This window comes from Aedes albopictus, chromosome 1 (genome assembly GCF_035046485.1).
Source record: "Aedes albopictus strain Foshan chromosome 1, AalbF5, whole genome shotgun sequence".
Taxonomy (NCBI): Eukaryota; Metazoa; Arthropoda; class Insecta; order Diptera; family Culicidae; genus Aedes; species Aedes albopictus.
Window position 1 is genome coordinate 158,101,180 of NC_085136.1, and position 18,783 is coordinate 158,119,962.

Below are 18,783 nucleotides of genomic sequence, written 5' to 3' on the forward strand. Positions count from 1 at the left end.
ACTCGTAACAAACAATAACTTTATTAAAGCGAATATACAAATAAAGTACGAATTAAAATATACTGGACGCGCACGTTGCGGTACTTCTACTCGTGGTGAACGAACGATGACAGTCTCGGTATAGTGGTTTCGCAGCGCGGGGTCACGAACACTAATGCAAATCTACTGGTTGAAAATATGCCCATTTGATTTTGCTGGGAACAGCTGATCTTTGTTTACTATTTTCAACCAGTAACTCAAGTGGTGTTCGTGTAATGCAGCGTGTACGTACACGCAACACTACTAAAAGCAGAAACCACTATACGTGGCAGTTAGACCCGAGCCTTTGACAGTAGAAGGATAACAGAGTCGGCGCTAGGGGTGCCAACAGTTCACGTCGTCGAACGAACACCACCGAAAAACAACGGTATAGTGATAAAAGGCGCGCGATGAAAGCCTACTGTTGAAAATATGCCGTCGTCTCGACAAAAGCGCACATTCGCGTACGTCTGTGCTTGCCAAAAGCAGAAACAAAACTAAAGAATTAAAGTTAACATCCTTCACTTTAATACATACCGTCAAACCATTTGATCTTGGCCAGGGAGCCTTCCCATAAGGCATTTCTCTATAAATAAATTAGCCGTTCGCAGTACTATTCTGTTATCTTTCTTTATAAACCTTAGCCATAGTAGTGCGTACAAAACGATTGCCTTACCAACTCAAAACAAAATCTAATCTGCACATATTACAGTTAACATTCATTTGTTACCACAAGTTGTCGCTCGCGATCCGATCGTTCTCTATGGGGACATCATGAAGCATGCCACACACCAAAATTGCTTACCTATTTTACTACCAGCCGAATATAAGGTCCATCGCCTTATTTACTAGTCCGGAACTTCGCGTCGGTGCCGTAGGGCTCGGCACCACATCGGTCGGGTGCTGTGCATTTTTGTATGCTATGTGTGTCAACGAGCGGACGCGGCTGAGGGAATATCTGAAACAAGATTTAGAAGCCAAGAGTTAACAGGGAGTTGTGTTAAGGAGGACTTCAGTTTTTGCGTTTTGCATCTATCCGCATCAAACACAAATCCATCAAGATGACGTGGAAACCAGGATCAATTGGGCAGACAACTGATTCGAAGCAGTCTAACAATGGTGTCCCTATTGACGTTGACCAAGCGTATCCTTTGGAGCTTACCCTTCCACTAACAACACCCAAATTCCCGTGACACCTAGGCCTGAGAGATCGTAGAGCAGTCTACATTTTTCATAGGTGTCCAAAACTAACCATCCTTTCCCATTCCTCGGCATTCGCAAGGACGTGGCCAGGACAGTGCTCGACCATTGGAGGATTGCGTCAGTCTTGGCAGTCTAGGCAAAATTATTACTCACTCTTTTCGATCGTCGCTGTTCTCCTTCCCCACGATGGCCGGATCATTGCAGTACTGAACCCCAATCATCAGATTCTGTCCGATTATCTTGCCGTTGTAGTTCAGTGCCTTATCGCACTCGAGCCTCGAAGTGAACCTCAGGTGGACCCAGTTCCCGTTTTGGGTGGCAAACACTTTCTCAATGATTGCTCCACACTGGGAAAAGTGCGACAGTATCATGGAAGACGCCGAAATGGGAAACCCGAACACCGTTATCCAGTAGTCCGACCCGGGCGGAACGGATTGCGAAAGGTTCATGTGAGACTGTGACATCGCGGCCACTGCTGGTGAACTCCGGATGAAATCCTGATCCCGGGCCATCGGAATCGGTGACATTACCCTTGAAACATTGAACCCGCTTTGATTCAAATATGAGGAATCGTTCCCCGCCGACTGATGAAGGAATCCCGGCGTAGCTGATGCAGCTCCCTGGCCGGTTGTCATGTTTTTGCTCGGCGTCTGAAACAGTTGCTTCTCGTTCCGGAACGAATCGAACAGTCCCTGCGTCGGTGGGCCCGTAACGCTCGAGTTGTGATTGACGTTGTGGTGTGACTGGTTCAGGTTCGATCCACCCAGGGTGAACTTCTGGGGCATGCCGGTGGGGCGCCCACCATGGCCAAACTCGAGCGATTGACCGGCAAAGGAGCCACCCGCCGCCACCGGGGACTGTGCTGTGAACGCCAACGAAGTGCGGCCCTTGGTTGGGGACAGGGTGTTGGCTCGCGGCGTTGTAGGTGTGTCTCCCATGAGGAACGACGGTAAATAACCGCTAGTTGAGGGCAGAGGACTACCGCTTGGACTTCCCAGCGCCATTGGTTCCATTGTTGGCTCTCTGCGAAATACGGTGAAAGTGAGGTTGAGGGGTCAGAAATACGACCGGATACTTACCGAATGATGAAACTGCTGCACTAAAATGTTTTAAAAAAGCAGCCTTCTGGTGGATTTCGTGTTTATTTCAAAGATTTTAATGTTTGCCGCGAATATGGAATTCGTTTCTCGCACAAAATCACGCACGAATCTGTTGAGAAGTTTGACAGTTTGAAAGCGGATTCCGCCTGACATGTCACGCTAATGCTTTTTCACTCATTTTTTGCGATCCTCCTGCATTCATGAATGAAGCGACATCTTCATCTCATTTTGGTCACGTACCGGTGCGACCTGGCAACACTTGAACACTTTCTTTGTTTATCTGATGTCATCCTCGAAACTTTTGTTTATTTGTTTGCATTTTTGTTGCGCACAGCTGTTATCAGTCTTTTGTTATTATTCTTGCGTGAAATCTCGTCATTATTGGAAAAATATTTGTTTTACCTTACTTTAGTTAAGTATTCGGTCAATTTTTCAACAAAACCATGACGGACGACGTGAAGAAGTTTTTCCACAACATGATACAACGGTGAGTACGGCTTCCTGTATTTTCTGTTACCCGACGGGCTTTTGATCATTGCCTCGGAGAGGTGGCTGTCGCTGATGATACGAGTGGATCCGGATCCAAATTTCAATCAACAGTTACTTAGGGTTCGTTCAAATATTACGTAACGCTAAGGGGGGAGGGAGGGGGTCAAGCTCTGTGTTACGCTTCATACAAAATTGTTACATCCCGTAAAAGAAGTATTTCTCGTTGTAAATAATGACGACCGAGTGTGTTCATAGTCAAGCTAAAACTGATTATTCTTTATTTCTTTCAATCTTCTCTCAGTGCTTCACTTCTTGTTTGAGAACCCTTCGAGGGGTTCGGTGATCTTACCGAGTGGCTTACCTCTAGCCACTACAAAAATTTCAAAAGTTTCCTTACAAAAGTTGTTACGTGGGGGAGGGAGGGGGTCTAAAACTGTCAAATTTTGCGTTACGTAATATTTGAATGAACCCTTGTCTTTCAAAACCAATATTCCGATATTCATACTTAAATATTGAAATGAATTTATAATTCAAAGTAGAATAAACAGATAAGGCGCCATCCACAAATTACGTAACGCTCTAGGGGGAGGGGGGGAGTACAGCTGAGCGTTACGGCCCATACAAAAATTTTAGGATTTTCATACAAAAAAGCGTTACGGAGGGGGGAGGGGGGGGTTGAAAAATGTCGATTTTAGCGTTACGTAATAAATGGAGGCTGCCTAAGCCATCACAGTTTTATGAGACCGCCTCTGTTAGGGCCGATTTCTTCACCTCGGCTTAACCGGTAAGCCAGGCTTACCCATAGTTATACCTGGTTTAACGCAGTGTGAAGAAATCGGCCCTTAGGGTATGAATGAAGCCCCTCAGTAGCACGAGGAGCGGGCTGGACATGTCTTACGCACAAAATAGTTTAGTATAGAAGACAGTCAATAAGAGGATCCACTAAACAGAGTAAATAGGTGCGTAATCCATGAGTATCTGCTTCTTGAAATATGTAATCAAAGATAGCCTTGGTAATCTCGATGTTTACGCAAGATAATAGTCCTGTTCAACGACGTAGGTTGAACTTGCTCGAAGTTGTTGCATCCTACTCTTACCTATTTGTCAACAAACGGGAAAGAGCGGGATGGAGCAAGTTCGAGCAAGTTCAACCTACGTCGTTGAACAGGACTAATATAAAATCAGCGGTTTACGCTGTTCAGTGAATCCCCCTAATGGCCTAATGTGTTATCTGTCCTTCCCGGCTTATACCCATGATTTTTAATGAAGTTAGCAATGCAATATACCTATAACAAGAAAAGGTGTAGATAAATATTTGAAGACATCTTAAACAAAATCTAACACAATAACTTTTTTTTTAATTCTTTGTTATTGTGTTTTTTTTTTCAGAGCGTTCAATTTTAATCACAAACTTTTGATTAAAAATAGTGATTAATCCAAGTTTTCATAAATATATAGTAAACTTTTATGTGTATTTGCTTTAATCACATAACATTTCAATCTTGCTTTAGTATTTAACTTTTTTTTTTTTTCTTATTTTTGAGACTTTCAGCCTTGAGCTGGTTCGTCTCTTTGCAATAAAAGGATTTCCTGAAGGGATCCTCAACAATAAAAACTGGATAATTTACAGAGTTTTTGAGTATAAATGTAACAGGTTTAGCCAGTGTTCATAATCTACGAAGTATTTAACTTGTTCATTGCATACTTTTAGGTGCAACTTATTGCCTTTTAGTTCATTTAATCATCCGAAAAGCGTTTAATCACTGATTAATCATTGATTAAAAATTTTCTTATGATTAAACGCCTATAACGTATGCATGTATCTCCTGTATGTATGCAATGAATGGATTACATAGTAAAACATGATGTCTAGATTATGTGATTAAAATAAAAGTATCAAAAAGTTCACTGTATATCAATAAAACTTTCGATTAATCACTATTTTAATCATTAATCATGATTAAAATTGTGATGAATCATTAACGCTCTGGTTTTTTTTTTAACCCTCGAGCAGTCGCGTCTTTGGCCACCCTCAGCGACACCACACCACGCTCACGCTGTGGCTGGGATGTGGCACACTTCACACTCCTTGCGGAACGGTCCACCTGTGTCCCATGTTGTGTGATAGAAGTGTGTGCCCGGTTCGCAATCGGGAGATTACTCTCTGGTCTTTGAGTACTGGCAAATCAGTCCATAACACACAACAACGGGATTCACTCAACAGTGTAAATATATAGCTGCATAAACCATGATTGGAGAGTCCCCTTAATATATTTGGAATTTATTTTTTCAGCTTCCGCCATTATTTGTATTTTTTTTTTAATTTTATTACTCCAAGATAACCTTAATTCCGATGTGAAAATAATCATGAACAATCTCTATGTGTCGGATTTCAGAGTCAATGGCTTACACTGCGTCATGGTAACCGACCGCGATGGCGTGCCTCTCGTTAACCTGGAGAAGGAAAAATCCATTCAAATTGTGATGAAACCAGCCTTTCTGTCCACGTTTACCCTGGCGGCGGAACAATCCAATAAACTGGGGTTGGGAAAGAATCGTAACATTATCTCTGTGTACGCCGACTACCAGGTGGTTCAGATGAACAAACTTCCGCTGGTGGTAACGTTTATCGGAGCACAAAACTGCAACATCGGACACATACTGGCGATGGACCAGCAGATCGACACGATTCTAGAGGAACTCAAGACGGCTGTTACGGATTCGTGAATGAGGGATACTGTACATCAAAAATAACTAACTCGAAGTAAGTTGAAATTTTACTCTTTTCCTTAATGTATATCTTAATATCGATATGAAAATCGTCATCTGTATTTATATAAAATAAATGGAAATGGAAGAACTCCTTTAACGTGTGATGTTCAAGGGTCGATCAAATGCTCTGCAGTCGTTTACGTTCTTCCTCCGCTATAATGCGATCCAGAGCCTTTTCCAATTGTTGCGTAGTTCTGGCGAGTTCCGTATTGTCGCTATACGAATCGTCCACTATTTCACGAACTTTCAGTAAAAGATCCTTGAAGTTTGCCATCTGGGTGTCGATTTTGAGATTATCGATACGGCGGGTTAGCTCATCGACAACGGCCACTGGGTTGGCGCTCGCCTTCGATGCTGCATCGGCTTCCATCTGTTCCAGTATGGTTTCGGACGGTTTATTGAGGTGAAACCATGAACTAATATCCCGGACGGAGAGTTCCGGTTGTAGTTGATCGTTCACGTAAGATTTATTCAGTTCGGCTCCATGTACTGTAAAAATGATAAAACAGCAATGAATACTCCGTGAATTCACAGTCCACGCACAAGAACGTAAAGTATATATACTACGAAGACTTTTCTCAATAAATAAAAGCTGTAAACACGTCACAGCTTCTGGATAGATAACTAAAAAGTCCTAATCAAAAGATATAACGAAATGTGTTGCATATTGCAACGTTTTGTACTTACTGGTCTTCTCCAAGGCACTTGCCGCCATCAACGACAAACGTTTGGTGCTGCCGTTACTGCTCGATCGATATGGCGTACTGGAACTTTGCGGAAATCCACGGCTCACCTTCGCGCACACCTCCTTCAGTGTCTTCAGCTGCTCGGACAGCAATTTACCATGCGCCTCAAAATAATCGATCTGCTCCTTGTCCACCGTAGCATTAACTTTCAAATTTGCCAACTTCAGTCGATACTTTTCGCTGTCTTCCTCCAGGATTTCCATAACCGACGATAGTTTCTCCACCAACGCTTGGCTCTGTGTACTGGTGAACAACTGGCAGTCGATATTGCTGAAAATGCTGATATTTTTGTTCGAGGACTTTCTAAGTGATGCACAACTAGACGAGTTCAATGAACGCGACAGCGTTCCTCGCAGGGTACTACTGGCAGCCGGTGGTTGTTCTACATCCTGTAGTTCTACAGCATTCGTATCGATCAGTTTAGCTTCCATGTTATCGAAGGTAGACGGTTGCTGGCATTGGGTTTGAGTATTCGAAGATCTACTGAATAGATTGCATAACTTCAGCATCAACGTTGATATTTTATTCGTAGACACTTCCTGCAAAGAAAGACACATGGTATTATCCGAAAAACAGACTTTAAAATAATCAGAAGACTCACGTTCGCGCTAATCTCATACATTTTATGCCCGACGTTGTGACTCTTACTGGTGAAAGCCTGGCTGAAACAATCGATACACAAGGACAAATTTCGGCATTTCTGACATTTGAATCGGAGTCCTTGAATTGGCTCGCGACAGGCGGCACACTGCACGTTGTGCACTACGAATTCGGAATCCTTGAGCCTCTTCGCCAAGGCCAACACATTCGAGTAATACGAAAACTTCGACGACAGCTTCCACAGACAACTGAACTGGTACTCCGTCAAGCCGACCAACCCTGGGTAGTTCACGAAGCATTCGTTCACGATCTCCTGCACCAGCTTCGGCTTCAAATGGTCAGGTTCTCCCAGAAACGACAACAGTTTGGCCAAGTTCATGAGCATGGCCTCGAAACGGTGCCGCGAAACGCAAAGATTGTGATCGCTGGTCAACTGGAAGTGTTCCCAAACGACTTGTTCAAAATTGGGAGACTCACACAATAAAAGGAAGGTCTGCTTCAGTTCGAGGATCGATAATGGATTGCAGCGTTTTGGGTCATAGACGGCCCAGAACAGACCTGCCAGTGTGGCGATCAATGCTTCGCGATCCGGCTGTTGTGCAAGATCGGCAAAACAACCGAGTTGTTCTGCGGCAAAGTATACATCATGTAGTACTGCCGTTAGTTGAATCGGTTTGATCGAGGGAGCGCTATCTATCTGATTGAACCGATGACGCTCTAGAATGGTGCATACTGTTTGAAATGGGATGTAACATGCTGGAATTGTAAGAAAAGAATTCAACAGTTAGTACTTTGCAATTTTTCAAATACGAGTTCGTTGGGGTCATTGACAAAAATGATATATTCTCAGGATTATTAACCCTAGCAGGATGTTGGAGTCAATATGACCCAGACAGGCACGCTGAACGTGCACTTCGCTATCGTGGTGAGAAAAACCTATCATCTTAGGAGGGATGAACAATAATTTGTCAACGATTGGGATTTTCACGCTATGCTATGCTGGAAGTCAATAAAAGATAATGAAATAGAAAACAATACTTTAAAAAGTGGCCCATTTTGCGCCTGTAAAAAAGTACGGGGCAAGATGGGTCACCTTTTATGTATTTTTTTTTTTCAAAGTGATTACGGCGGTAGCAACACTGTGCTTATGTTCTACACCGCACCCTTTCCCTACATTTGCTTCTAGGAGCCTCTATTTTTGTTTCAACACACAGAAGTACGTAGGCGTGTGTGGCCCAAGTCGACACTGTTTTGGCCTGCGTTGAACAAAAATAGTTTTAATAAAAGTTTCCCCTTTTTTTCTTTTTGTCAATTGGTGTTTTGTAGTATGGTCCATGTATTTAGTTAGGTTCTTGTCGATTTGTCAGTTATTCGAAGTAGATCTCCAAGATAATAGTCAATTAAGTCATTCTGATCTGTTCTATCATAGCAGCTTTAATCTTTGCTTTATTGAAGTGTAGTTTTATTGGAAATATGCTGAATGTCGTTATAAAAAAGAGACGTCTGGAACTGTATCCTGCTAGTTGTTGCGTCATGCACATACGTCATGTCTTAATAATGCCTAGGAGATTAACAAAAACACGTGTGTTCGGTCAGATGTTCATTACGTAAAAAGTCAAGGAAAATAGGTTTCTTTATTGTCAGTTGTTATGTAAGCCTCGCTTGAAGCACTTCCCGTGAGAACCCTGTCATCTGTACACCAACTAATCCGTATCTTCGTACTCAGCTAAATACTGTACGGTCAACTGGCGAAAAGTCTACGGGTAAATATTAAAAAATGAATAATAATGCTGTCTAGCGCATTGTTTCCTATCGGCCACTATTTTAGTCTAGTCCCAACTGCAAGCTTTTTCCAATGTTAGCATCAATTGTCTTCTAGATACTTCTAGATAGATTCATCGAATCAGTCGAGCCCGTATGTTAAAATATAGTCGATTCTGTGTCAAATTGTTTTCTTGATTTCGTTAATCGTTTTCTACTTCTCTGTGTTCATCTCTTGTGTCCTTAAATTGTCATCGGTCCGAAACCCACAGAAACATGTAACTGAACTTCTGATGTTTTTCCGTTGGTGTCATAACACCATCTAAGAGATAAACAAAATACGCTAAGTTGGTCAGTTGATTGTAATCAATGATCAACGATCAAATCTGACTATACATGTCAATGGTTGCTACTCCGTGATTAATCTGAGCTGGTACCAATTGTACTGAGATCCAAATGAATAAGGGCTGGGACACTCCACTTATTCTCAAAGTGCAATTCTAGCAGCTCATACATTTTGGATCAATACCGGCGCCGGCCACGTCCTTATAGTCAGTTGGGAAGGGAAAGGAATGTTAGAGTGTGCTGATTGTTGCTACTAAAGACCGAGATCACCTCTGCATCCCCACAACCAGCACGGACTGGGGTATTTGTTAGACGGAAAGGATGGGAGATCTGGGAGTCACCGTTGGGTCGGTGATGCGATCCATGGATAAGGGGTTATTTATAGTGTTCGTAAGGTGACAGATTGTGTAGTGAATGAGGTGAATAAGGTCAAGCGACACAGCACGCTTTGGTTGCATAACTTGTAGGCGTTATATACACTGTGCTGTGAGTGGAAATTGGAAGGGAGGGAAACGGCTTTTTTCCAATTCGTTTCTGGTTCTAGCGATGGCTATGAACATACGAATATACATGAGTTGTATATGTAGAGAAGAGAGAGAGAGAGAGAGAGAGAGAGAGAGAGAGAGAGAGAGAGAGAGAGAGAGAGAGAGAGAGAGAGAGAGAGAGAGAGAGAGAGAGAGAGAGAGAGAGAGAGAGAGAGAGAGAGAGAGAGAGAGAGAGAGAGAGAGAGAGAGAGAGAGAGAGAGAGAGAGAGAGAGAGAGAGAGAGAGAGAGAGAGAGAGAGAGAGAGAGAGAGAGAGAGAGAGATGAAGTGGATAGAAAGATACAAAGTAGGATGAAAAGGGACGGGCCTGGGATTGAACCCATGACCTTCTGCATACGAATCAGAAGCGGTAGCCACTAGACCACCAAGCCCGTCGCCAAGTTGGTCAGTTGATTGTAATAAAACAAAAATTGCTTGTCAACTATTATGTATGAACGTGTCGATCAATGACATACCCCAAGATGTTGGAAAAAGTTTGCGCTGCGATGTTCACGTCGAATGAATCTAGTCCAATCCAGGTCAGACAACACTTCAGCTCAGCTATACTACGAATATCAGCTCTCCGGAAATCGTAAGACACAGCAGATGGGTTGTTGATAAAATCGCGAACGGCATTTGTTTCGATAGCGACTAATAAAGGTGGATGATGGCGAACAACCTTAACTAGAGGTGCTGGTGCCATCGAGATACTAGAAGCAGTATTCCGACCACTCACAAAACAGAGGTCAAGCACCCGGTTGCTTTCGTTCAAAACGCTATTGATTTGAAATAGAGTGGCGGTACTGTAGCTGTCTAGAAGATTTACGGCTCCGACGTGAAAAGTAGAATGCTCGTGATCAGGACGAAGAAAACCACTGTGAGTTGGGAACCAAGCTATGTCGGAAAGGTTGAAATCGCCCAGCACCATCGTTTCGTCACAAAGATTTGCGATATGCGTAACAACTGCGATAGAGTTACAATGTGCATCGATAAGATCCACATCTCGAACCCGATCCGGAGGGATGTATATCGCGCATAGGAAAAGTTGGCGGTCGCCAAGCTGGATTACCACCCAAACTTGTTCAATGATGTTCCATGAATCGTTCTCGATCAGCCTAGCTTTTAGCCTGGAATGAACTGCTACGAGAACGCCTCCTACAGTAGCCTTTCGACTGTTATTTGCATTCCTATCGCAGCGGAAAACTTCGTATGCATCTCCAAAAATGCAGCTAGAGATAGTACACCCTAAAATGAAACAACACAGGCTTGTGTACAATGTACACAGGCTTGTGTACAATGTACACAGATTTGTGTACTACTAGATCAGCCTCCACCCCTGTGTCAAATGTACACAGTCACTTTTCTGGCTCTAGCGCTGGTATGGGAGCAATGTTCATAACTAATTTTCTCTGAACGATGACATGCATTATCAGGAATCGATCAGTGCAAAAATAATTGTTAATTTTGTTTTCATGCTAGCGCTGGAGCCGGAAAAGTATCTGTGTACATTTGACACAGCGGTGAGGCTGATCTAGTAGTACACAAATCTGTGTAACTTCTGTAACCGTGTACGTGGGTCTAGCCATGTTTCGATTAAGACGATGACATCGAAGCACTGGTCCAACACAGCTAAATGGTAGTCTTCCAGGAGGCCGTTCATCCCGCCTACATTTTGGTAGTAGATAATTGCGAGATTTCACATATCTTCTCCGCCCCTTAAATTTAGGATAACTGGAAGAAGGATGACTCCTTAGCGAACCGCATTTGCTGTTTCTAGTCCGCCATTAATTAACTACGTCACAATTAATTTTAGTCAAATTAACATTAGCAATTACAAGTTGGTTAAGAGTATTTTAGCAGGATTAGAAGATGATACTTTAGCTTTGCTATGGCTTTCTGAACTAGTAAGGCGGAAGTCTTTCTAATTCTAGCATTACTAGCTCATTTTGACAGATAAGTCTATCTCGTGTGCAACTTTTTCAGTTTGTTCGGCTTATAAATTACTAGGTTCGTATCGCTCAGCGGAGGTAAAAGCGCAGATCGGCATAGTGGCCAAAGGATGCGTTGAGATAACAGAAGCAGAAAATCTTAGGATATCAAAACTAAACTGATATGCACACTAAGATCATCTTGGTATTTTTTCCATCTTTTTACTGAGTTCTCAACAGCAGATTTAACTCGGTACGCTCGGTTGTTTCTTTTGCGGATATTCTGTAATTGAGTTACCGAGCTCAGATAACAAACTGTCAAAAGTTACTGATACACGGTAAATATCGTTACTGGTGAACGGTAAATACGATAACCGACTGTACCGAGATAAATCTGCTGTTGAAAACTCAGTAAAAAGATGGAAAAAATACTGAACTCAGTGAAAAAATTACTGAGCTGGAACATCTGAATCTTAGTGTGTGACGTTGATATTAAAAAATACAATTTTTTTTTTGAAGAAAAATCCAAAAAGTGTCAATCTATCAAAACTTTTCCCAACGTTCAAAAAGTGCCTAGGAAGACTTTTGAAACATTAGCATATTGTTAATCCTATACGCGTTCAAAGTTTCATTCGATTCGATTCGCTGATTTTGATGATATGACAGTTTGAAAATTAGTTGCATAAAAATAGTGTTTTACGAGCACGGATCTGGTTTCGCGAAAGATTAACCACGATTAACTAATCGAGCTCAAATTTTTATCAATGACGAACATATTGGTTGACAAACAGTCAAAATTTGGGAATATTTGATGCACTCTGTGAAAAGTTACAACTTTTTGAACTTTTTTGCGAAAGACATGTTTAGCTTAAAACTCAACCTTTTAAGAGTACCTATTTGAGTTTGAAAGTCTAATCTATGCAACCTTTAACATACAATTCTCTTATCTGTAATAGTAGTTTACGCAACAAGGTGCAGAATGACGATTTTTACAGCACGAGTCGTACATTTATCCAACGAGGCTTGCCGAGTTGGATAATTACGACGAGTGCTGGAAAAATCGAGTTCTGCACCGAGTTGCGTACAACGTTTTTTGCAATTTCATAAATTACCCTTGAGGATAGTTTTTAACAAAACTTTTTCATCAAACTGCACACTGATGTTCATAGCCATATTTAAGAAAATCTGAACATAACAGGTTATACTGTGCAATTGTCACAATTTTTCGAAACTGCGTCCAGAAAGCATCAAGAAGTTGACCAAAACTGAAAACAGTGCTGTAATGGTTCATTACGCAACGCAAATCAGTGCTGTAATGAACCATTACAGCACTGTTAATTTGGTGTGGGAAAGTAGGCCTTTTCCTGTCAGATTTGCGTGAGGTAAAACAGCCTATTACGATGAGAAATTGCAAAAAATAGCATTCCAAATTTGTTCAATTTTTTTTTGTTAGTGAGGTACGTGGTTTACTAATAAACTTTGCTAATTTGTTTTTTATTGTTAACGATAACTTTTTAGTGGGCACTTTACATAGATTTATGTAAACAAAATAGACAGAGTACTAAATTTTCATGAAAATTTCAGTTTATTAAAATACAAGGGGCATTATGTTTCAATCATTAGCTAGATAAAAATATGTACTCACTGTATAGAGCCCTTTGAAGTGCGAACAACTTGCAGGCGCACCTGTAGGTACTGTACTTCGAAGCCGAGAACTTTTCATTGATCTTGCTCACCACGTAGGTCAGATTGGGATTATCGGACTGCAGCTGGCCATTGTAGCGATTGGCGTACACCAAATAACCGCGATCATCTTCCTGTTGGTCGTACATTTTTGATTCACAATTTCACTTCTTCACCGCGAACCAAGCAACAAACTGTTATTTACCACTCCTACATCCGCTGCACTTGAGCGTCGTCAAACGGTGGCGTCTCTTCAACCAGCAGCAAAACTTCTCTAAACTCCCTAAAACATTGACCGATGATCGCTCGAACAAACGTTATCTTTCTCAATCGACGAGAACCAAGAACAAGCAAAAGATCGCGGACAACGACAAGTGTCAGTTAAGATTTTGTTTTCAAAACCGGTTTCTGGAGGCGCAAAGTGTGTTGAAACTGGCAAGGTTCATTAGTGTTTTCAATCAACGGGCGCCCTCCGGTTGTGAAAATTCAAACTATCTTTGACATTGCGCCAAACAACAACATTAAACAACACACAACGGTCGCATATTTTGGCAAGCACTACTCGTGCAACCGGTGCAGATAATTCAGTGAATAATAAACATTTTAGTTAAGTTTAATTCAGTTTCGGTCAGTATAATATCCAAAAAGTGATGGCAGCTTTGGACACATTCCCAGAACTTCCGCAGCCCGGAGAGATATCGATCTGCGAGCGTAACGGGCGTATTTGCTCGTTGCCGATCAACGAAGTGGATGCATCCAGCTCGTGTAATGTAAGTAGGGTTGCTCAAACCTTAAGTATGTTTCGTAACGAAATGAGACACATCCTCAAACATTCAAACTCTTGTTCAAACTTGGCATGAATATAGACGAGTGCACCGCCCACTGGAAGTTCACTCGGGCAGCGAATTTTGACACCACAGCGGGGTCGACTCTCAACAACTTCTACCCAGCTAAATATTTGTTTAATTTATTGTAACTAGTTTTCACGATGAAGTTGCAAAAATATGAGCTTGTGCATTAAGTATATGCATATGCATCACTTTAAATGGAAATTCATGTAAGAAATCAAAGAGAAAAAAATATCAGCGATTTTGGTAATGCATCTCTGAGTAGAAGTTGTTGAGAGTCGACCCCGCTGTGCTGTCAATAATTTTCAGGCTTAGTGAACTCAATGTTCATCGGTGCACTCGTCTATTGTGGATTTACCGGCTATTTGTATTCCACCGGTCACTTGTTGCCGTTTTCATATTAAAGTCAACTTAATTGTCAAAAAATGAATGTCATTGAGTGACTAGTGGCAACGAAGAATAGCGCATTTAATAAAAATGTTAAAGCTCATTTTTAAGTTACTCTTTATATAAAATGGCTACTTTGGAGGCCATTGTGAAGTGACCGGTAGAATACAAGTTACCGGTAAATCCACAATTCTAGATACAATATTAACCCTCGAGCAGTCGCGTCATCGACTACCTGTAACGACACCGCGCTCATGCCACATGCGTGCATTTTTTATAATGCCTGGTACTCAGTACACGACGCGACCGCTCCCGGGTTAAGTAGAAATCACTGTATTAACTCAATATAATATCCTAGAGTTGGATTTCATAACGAAACTTTTTTAAAAGTACTCTTTTTTAATCAAATATGCAAATATGCGACGAGCTTTGTGGTCTAGTGGCTACCGCTTGTGATTCATATGCAGAAGGTCCTGGGTTCAATCTCTGGCTCGTCCCTTTCCTTACTTTGTATCTTTCTATATTCTTTCTCTCTCACTCTCTCCTACATATACATCTCATGTATATTCGTATGTTTGTAGCGATCGCTAGAATTAGAAACGGATTGAAAACAAAGCCGTTTCTCTTCCTTCCAACTTTCATCACAGCACAGTGTCAATCTATCATCATCATGTAACGCCTACAAGTAATGCAACCAGCGGACTGTGCCGCTTCACAGTAATCTTAACACAATCTATCGCTTTACGCCTGGCATCCTTGCACCAATGCATGATTCATGTGCCAAAAATAAACATTTCCCACCAACACACCAACATCCGCATGACCTTGTGCAGGCGCAGAGGATTCAACGGCCTGATGTGGGCAAGCGATTGCAATCATCACTTCCATCGCCTTCCCCATTGACCTGCAACCTGACGCAGCAGGCGCCATTGTCGCCTATAATAAAATACAGGACCACCAATGCTCATACACTGAAGATGCCTGTTAGTCCCAAGCAATCTCATTGGTTCCTTGTGTGAGTGTAGCTGATCTGGCGATACTGGAGTAGCAACTGCGGGAAGTCAATCAAGCTCAAGCTCAAGCTCAAATATGCAAATATGTGATTTATGAAAAGTTGGCATTCACATCCTTAGGCCATTGCCTACCTTTAGGCGTTATTCGTAATCTACATAATTTTATTCCTAAATAACTCAAAAAGTACACAACTTGTAAAAACTTGGACAACATATTTGAAATCATGGTCCCAAAATTTAGTAAGAATGGGTATTTTCAACAGAAATGAACATTGTTCACTTAGGCGATCAACGTTACCCCAAATCAACAAAATCAAAAATCCTATTTAAACAAATTTTAAAGTTTCACAATACTTTTTCAAGAAGCTTAACTCATGCTCAGAGAGCCATCAGTTGCTTTAAACATAAAATTTGCCTAAACAAGAGCAATAATCAAGAAAAATCGAAATGTTTGATCAATGTTGTCCCGGATTACGATACATACTACATAAAATCCTTCACCATTTCAGCAACTGTTATCGTATCCCGAAATCAATATCGGTCGTGAGCTGTTTCATCATGCCGCTGTCCACTTGCGAGAGGATCATCGAACGCTTATGGTACCGGTCGACGAAACACTGATCAAACGTATCACCCGAACATTTTTCGAGGAAGGCGCCGTCGAAGCTCTGAAGGAAGCGGCCAACAGCGGTAGCCATCAGTACAATCCGATAGTCGGTTCGATGTCCCGATATCTGCTGGCACTGGTTGGAGTTGGCAATCGAGTCAAGTTCTTCTTCAAACCCCATCTGAAGGAACGGGGTGTTGACTGCGTTGGGAAGTACACGCAGACCAAGGATTGGCCGAAAAGTGCCATCCGATGCATTCGGTGGCATCCGAATTGTTTCAAAGTGGCCATCGCTGCGTCCGACGATAGCATCCGGGTCTACAGCGATGAACCGACCATTGTTCCGGTGTTGAAAAGCGGTTTGCAAAAGTCGGTTACATCGTTGGCGTGGCGGCCTTACACGGCCGGAGAGTTGGCCGTGGGTTGTCAAAATGGCACTCTGGTGTGGAACGTCGACCCGAACAGTTTGATAACGAGACCACTGTCGCAGGCCGTCCAGCTGAGACATGGAAACCACTTCCCAGTTACTTCCGTCGAGTGGAGCCCCAATGGGTGCTTGCTGGCCACGGCCAGTATCAATGACTCGGATGTTCTCATCTGGGACGTGGATCAAAATAAACAGGTGAGTCTTTGTATTAGAGTTGGGATCACAAGTAGACAATTTTTGATAATTTGGCTACAGCGTGACAGTTTGCCATTAGTCAGCATATTTTCTTTCGGTCGTTGTACACTCATTGCACAATTGGGTTGTTTAGTGAATTAAATATTGCCATTTTCTTTAGCCTAATCGAAAGAGCTCATTTTTCTGAGTATAAGGTGATTTTATTACGTCCCGATTCAATTGTTTTGATGGTTAAATAAACAAAACAGTTTTAATTTCCGTGGCTAGAATGACAGTTCAACCGATAAAGTGACAGTTCGCCCCGAACAAAAAAATTTCCCCATACAAACTTTAAATGCATTTTAAAAATAGTTCCCGGGCACCGAAAATGATGAAATTTTGGATTTCGACTAATTTTTGGACGGAGATTCCGATTATGCAATAATCAGGATACCCCTAAAGAACCCAATTATGGGTCACACACAATTGTTAGTCACTTTCCACTTTAATAGAATCTATCTGATAGTTACTGATAGTTGCAAGCTTTTATTAGTCATTATCATTTTTCATTCATAAGTTGATTTGTTTTGTGTCACTAAACGTATCGCACACGGGCTTATACGTTAAAACATACATATTTTCAATTATTTTCTGTTCAACGCAAAACCATCTGTCAAAGTAACGCTTCGATTGTGAATATCGGAAAGTGCGTGCGCTACTTTCGTAAGCTCTGTAAAACGAGCTTTAGTGATTTTCAAGTGCGATATGGTTTCGTTACCAGAATAAAGGTATAATTAACGTTTTAAATGTAAAAATTCATGTGACTGCAGCTAATTAAAGCTTATTTCAGGCAAAATTTATGTGACTCATTATTATGCCAAGGAACACCGAAAATCACACAATTATGGGTCACTTTTTGTGCAGCATAATATTGCAACACATTTCATTCATTATCGATAAAGCGTCTCGGAATCTAGGATTCATATTCAGGATCGCTAAGAATTTCTCCGACATCTATTGCTTAAAAGCACTGTATTGCTCGCTTGTGCGCTCCACCCTTGAATATTGCGCTGCTGTCTGGAGTCCTGCTTACAATAACGGCGCCGAAAGAATTGAATCCGTTCAGCGTCGCTTTCCTCGGTTCGCACTCCGCCGGCTACCTTGGAGGGATCCGTTTCGCCTGCCGAGCTACGAGAACCGATGTCAGCTGATTGATCTACAACTACTCCGCTCGAGACGAGATGTAACCAGAGCACTGACCGTAGCTGATACGCTCCAGGGTCGAATCGATTGTGGGGCGATTCTGGAGCAAATCGATTTGAACGTTCAGCCAAGATCGCTTCGAAATAGTATCATGCTGAGACTGCCTCTACGTCGAACGAACTATGGGATACACGGTGCGATCAGCGGCTTGCAGCGGGTATTCAATAGAGTAGCTTCGTTGTTTGATTTCCACTTCTCACGTGAGACTCTTCGCCGGAGGTTTTCGTCGTTCTTCGCAGGGCGAAATGACGGACGCTGATTGTGCACTTACTTTAGTTTCAACTCCTGACCAAGTTTTGTTTCGTTGAATGTTGTATCTGTATTATTATTTATTATTAGTTTCTTGACCATGTCATTGTATCATACTTCTTAACCATCATTGGGGCTACACCCAGCCTGTTGATGAAATAAATAAACTATAGAGTTGGGCATTGCATACTTTTAGGCGTTTATCGGTGGTTGTGTTGGAGATTTGGTCCCAATTTTGAAAAATTGGTTCCAAATCGTGAAAACACGCTTCGTTAAGAGGTTTGAGACCAGTTTTAGATTTCACTATAGTTGATCTATCGAGAATAAGTGATCATTCATTGAAAAAATAGACAAAACATTATTGTTGAGCCAAATCCTCTTGAGTGTCCCATAATAGGCAACAAATTTACCCATAATTGTTACACAGCCAATTTTGACCCATAATTGTGGTTTTCATTATTCACCAAAATTTTAGTAATTTTCACTACCAAAAGTGAATTTTACAAGCAAATTTTTATACAATACAATGAAAAGGAGTTTCAATGAAGAGAATATAAAATAAAAATAATGAAAGTGTTATTTTTGTATGAAAAACGATGCATTATGAAATGATTGTTCCTTGAGTGACCCTGGTCGTTTCTGGCATA

General features: G+C 41.7%; 4 protein-coding genes across 4 annotated transcripts; 2 read left to right on the forward strand and 2 right to left on the reverse strand.

Moving 5' to 3' along the window:
- Window positions 1-629: 629 nt before the first annotated feature.
- On the reverse strand, window positions 630-2,478 carry LOC109431360 (nucleoporin Nup35). Its single transcript, XM_019707581.3, has 3 exons — window positions 2,301-2,478; window positions 1,375-2,244; window positions 630-976 (listed from the first exon to the last, which is right to left on the reverse strand). Exons 2-3 carry the CDS (start codon window positions 2,232-2,234, stop codon window positions 832-834), a joined length of 1,005 nt encoding a protein of 334 aa, XP_019563126.1. The 5' UTR covers window positions 2,235-2,244; window positions 2,301-2,478; the 3' UTR covers window positions 630-831.
- A 148-nt stretch (window positions 2,479-2,626) lies between these two features.
- On the forward strand, window positions 2,627-5,635 carry LOC109431339 (ragulator complex protein LAMTOR3 homolog). Its single transcript, XM_019707556.3, has 2 exons — window positions 2,627-2,808; window positions 5,207-5,635. The coding sequence occupies exons 1-2, from the start codon at window positions 2,765-2,767 to the stop codon at window positions 5,535-5,537; spliced, it is 375 nt and encodes a 124-aa protein (XP_019563101.2). The 5' UTR covers window positions 2,627-2,764; the 3' UTR covers window positions 5,538-5,635.
- On the reverse strand, window positions 5,580-13,323 carry LOC109431337 (dystrobrevin alpha-like; the record flags this gene model as incomplete). Its single annotated transcript, XM_029861927.2, is given in 4 exon segments — window positions 5,580-6,071; window positions 6,270-6,867; window positions 6,930-7,684; window positions 13,131-13,323. Coding segments are annotated over 4 exon segments (1,911 nt in total). The 3' UTR covers window positions 5,580-5,700.
- Window positions 13,318-16,801, forward strand: LOC109431338 (aladin). The gene is made up of 2 exons (XM_029861950.2): window positions 13,318-13,938; window positions 15,926-16,801. Exons 1-2 carry the CDS (start codon window positions 13,819-13,821, stop codon window positions 16,784-16,786), a joined length of 981 nt encoding a protein of 326 aa, XP_029717810.2. The 5' UTR covers window positions 13,318-13,818; the 3' UTR covers window positions 16,787-16,801.
- Window positions 16,802-18,783: the final 1,982 nt, after the last annotated feature.

Bases quoted from the DNA above. Each gene is read 5' to 3' on its own strand.
- LOC109431360 (XM_019707581.3), bottom strand. From the start codon at position 2,234: ATGGAACCAATGGCGCTGGGAAGTCCAAGCGGTAGTCCTCTGCCCTCA. The intron at 977-1,374 runs GTGAGTAATAAT...ATCTTGTTTCAG, and splicing joins AACAGCGACGATCGAAAAGA to ATATTCCCTCAGCCGCGTCC.
- LOC109431338 (XM_029861950.2), top strand. From the start codon at position 13,819: ATGGCAGCTTTGGACACATTCCCAGAACTTCCGCAGCCCGGAGAGATA. The intron at 13,939-15,925 runs GTAAGTAGGGTT...TCACCATTTCAG, and splicing joins ATGCATCCAGCTCGTGTAAT to CAACTGTTATCGTATCCCGA.
- LOC109431339 (XM_019707556.3), top strand. From the start codon at position 2,765: ATGACGGACGACGTGAAGAAGTTTTTCCACAACATGATACAACG. The intron at 2,809-5,206 runs GTGAGTACGGCT...GTCGGATTTCAG, and splicing joins TTCCACAACATGATACAACG to AGTCAATGGCTTACACTGCG.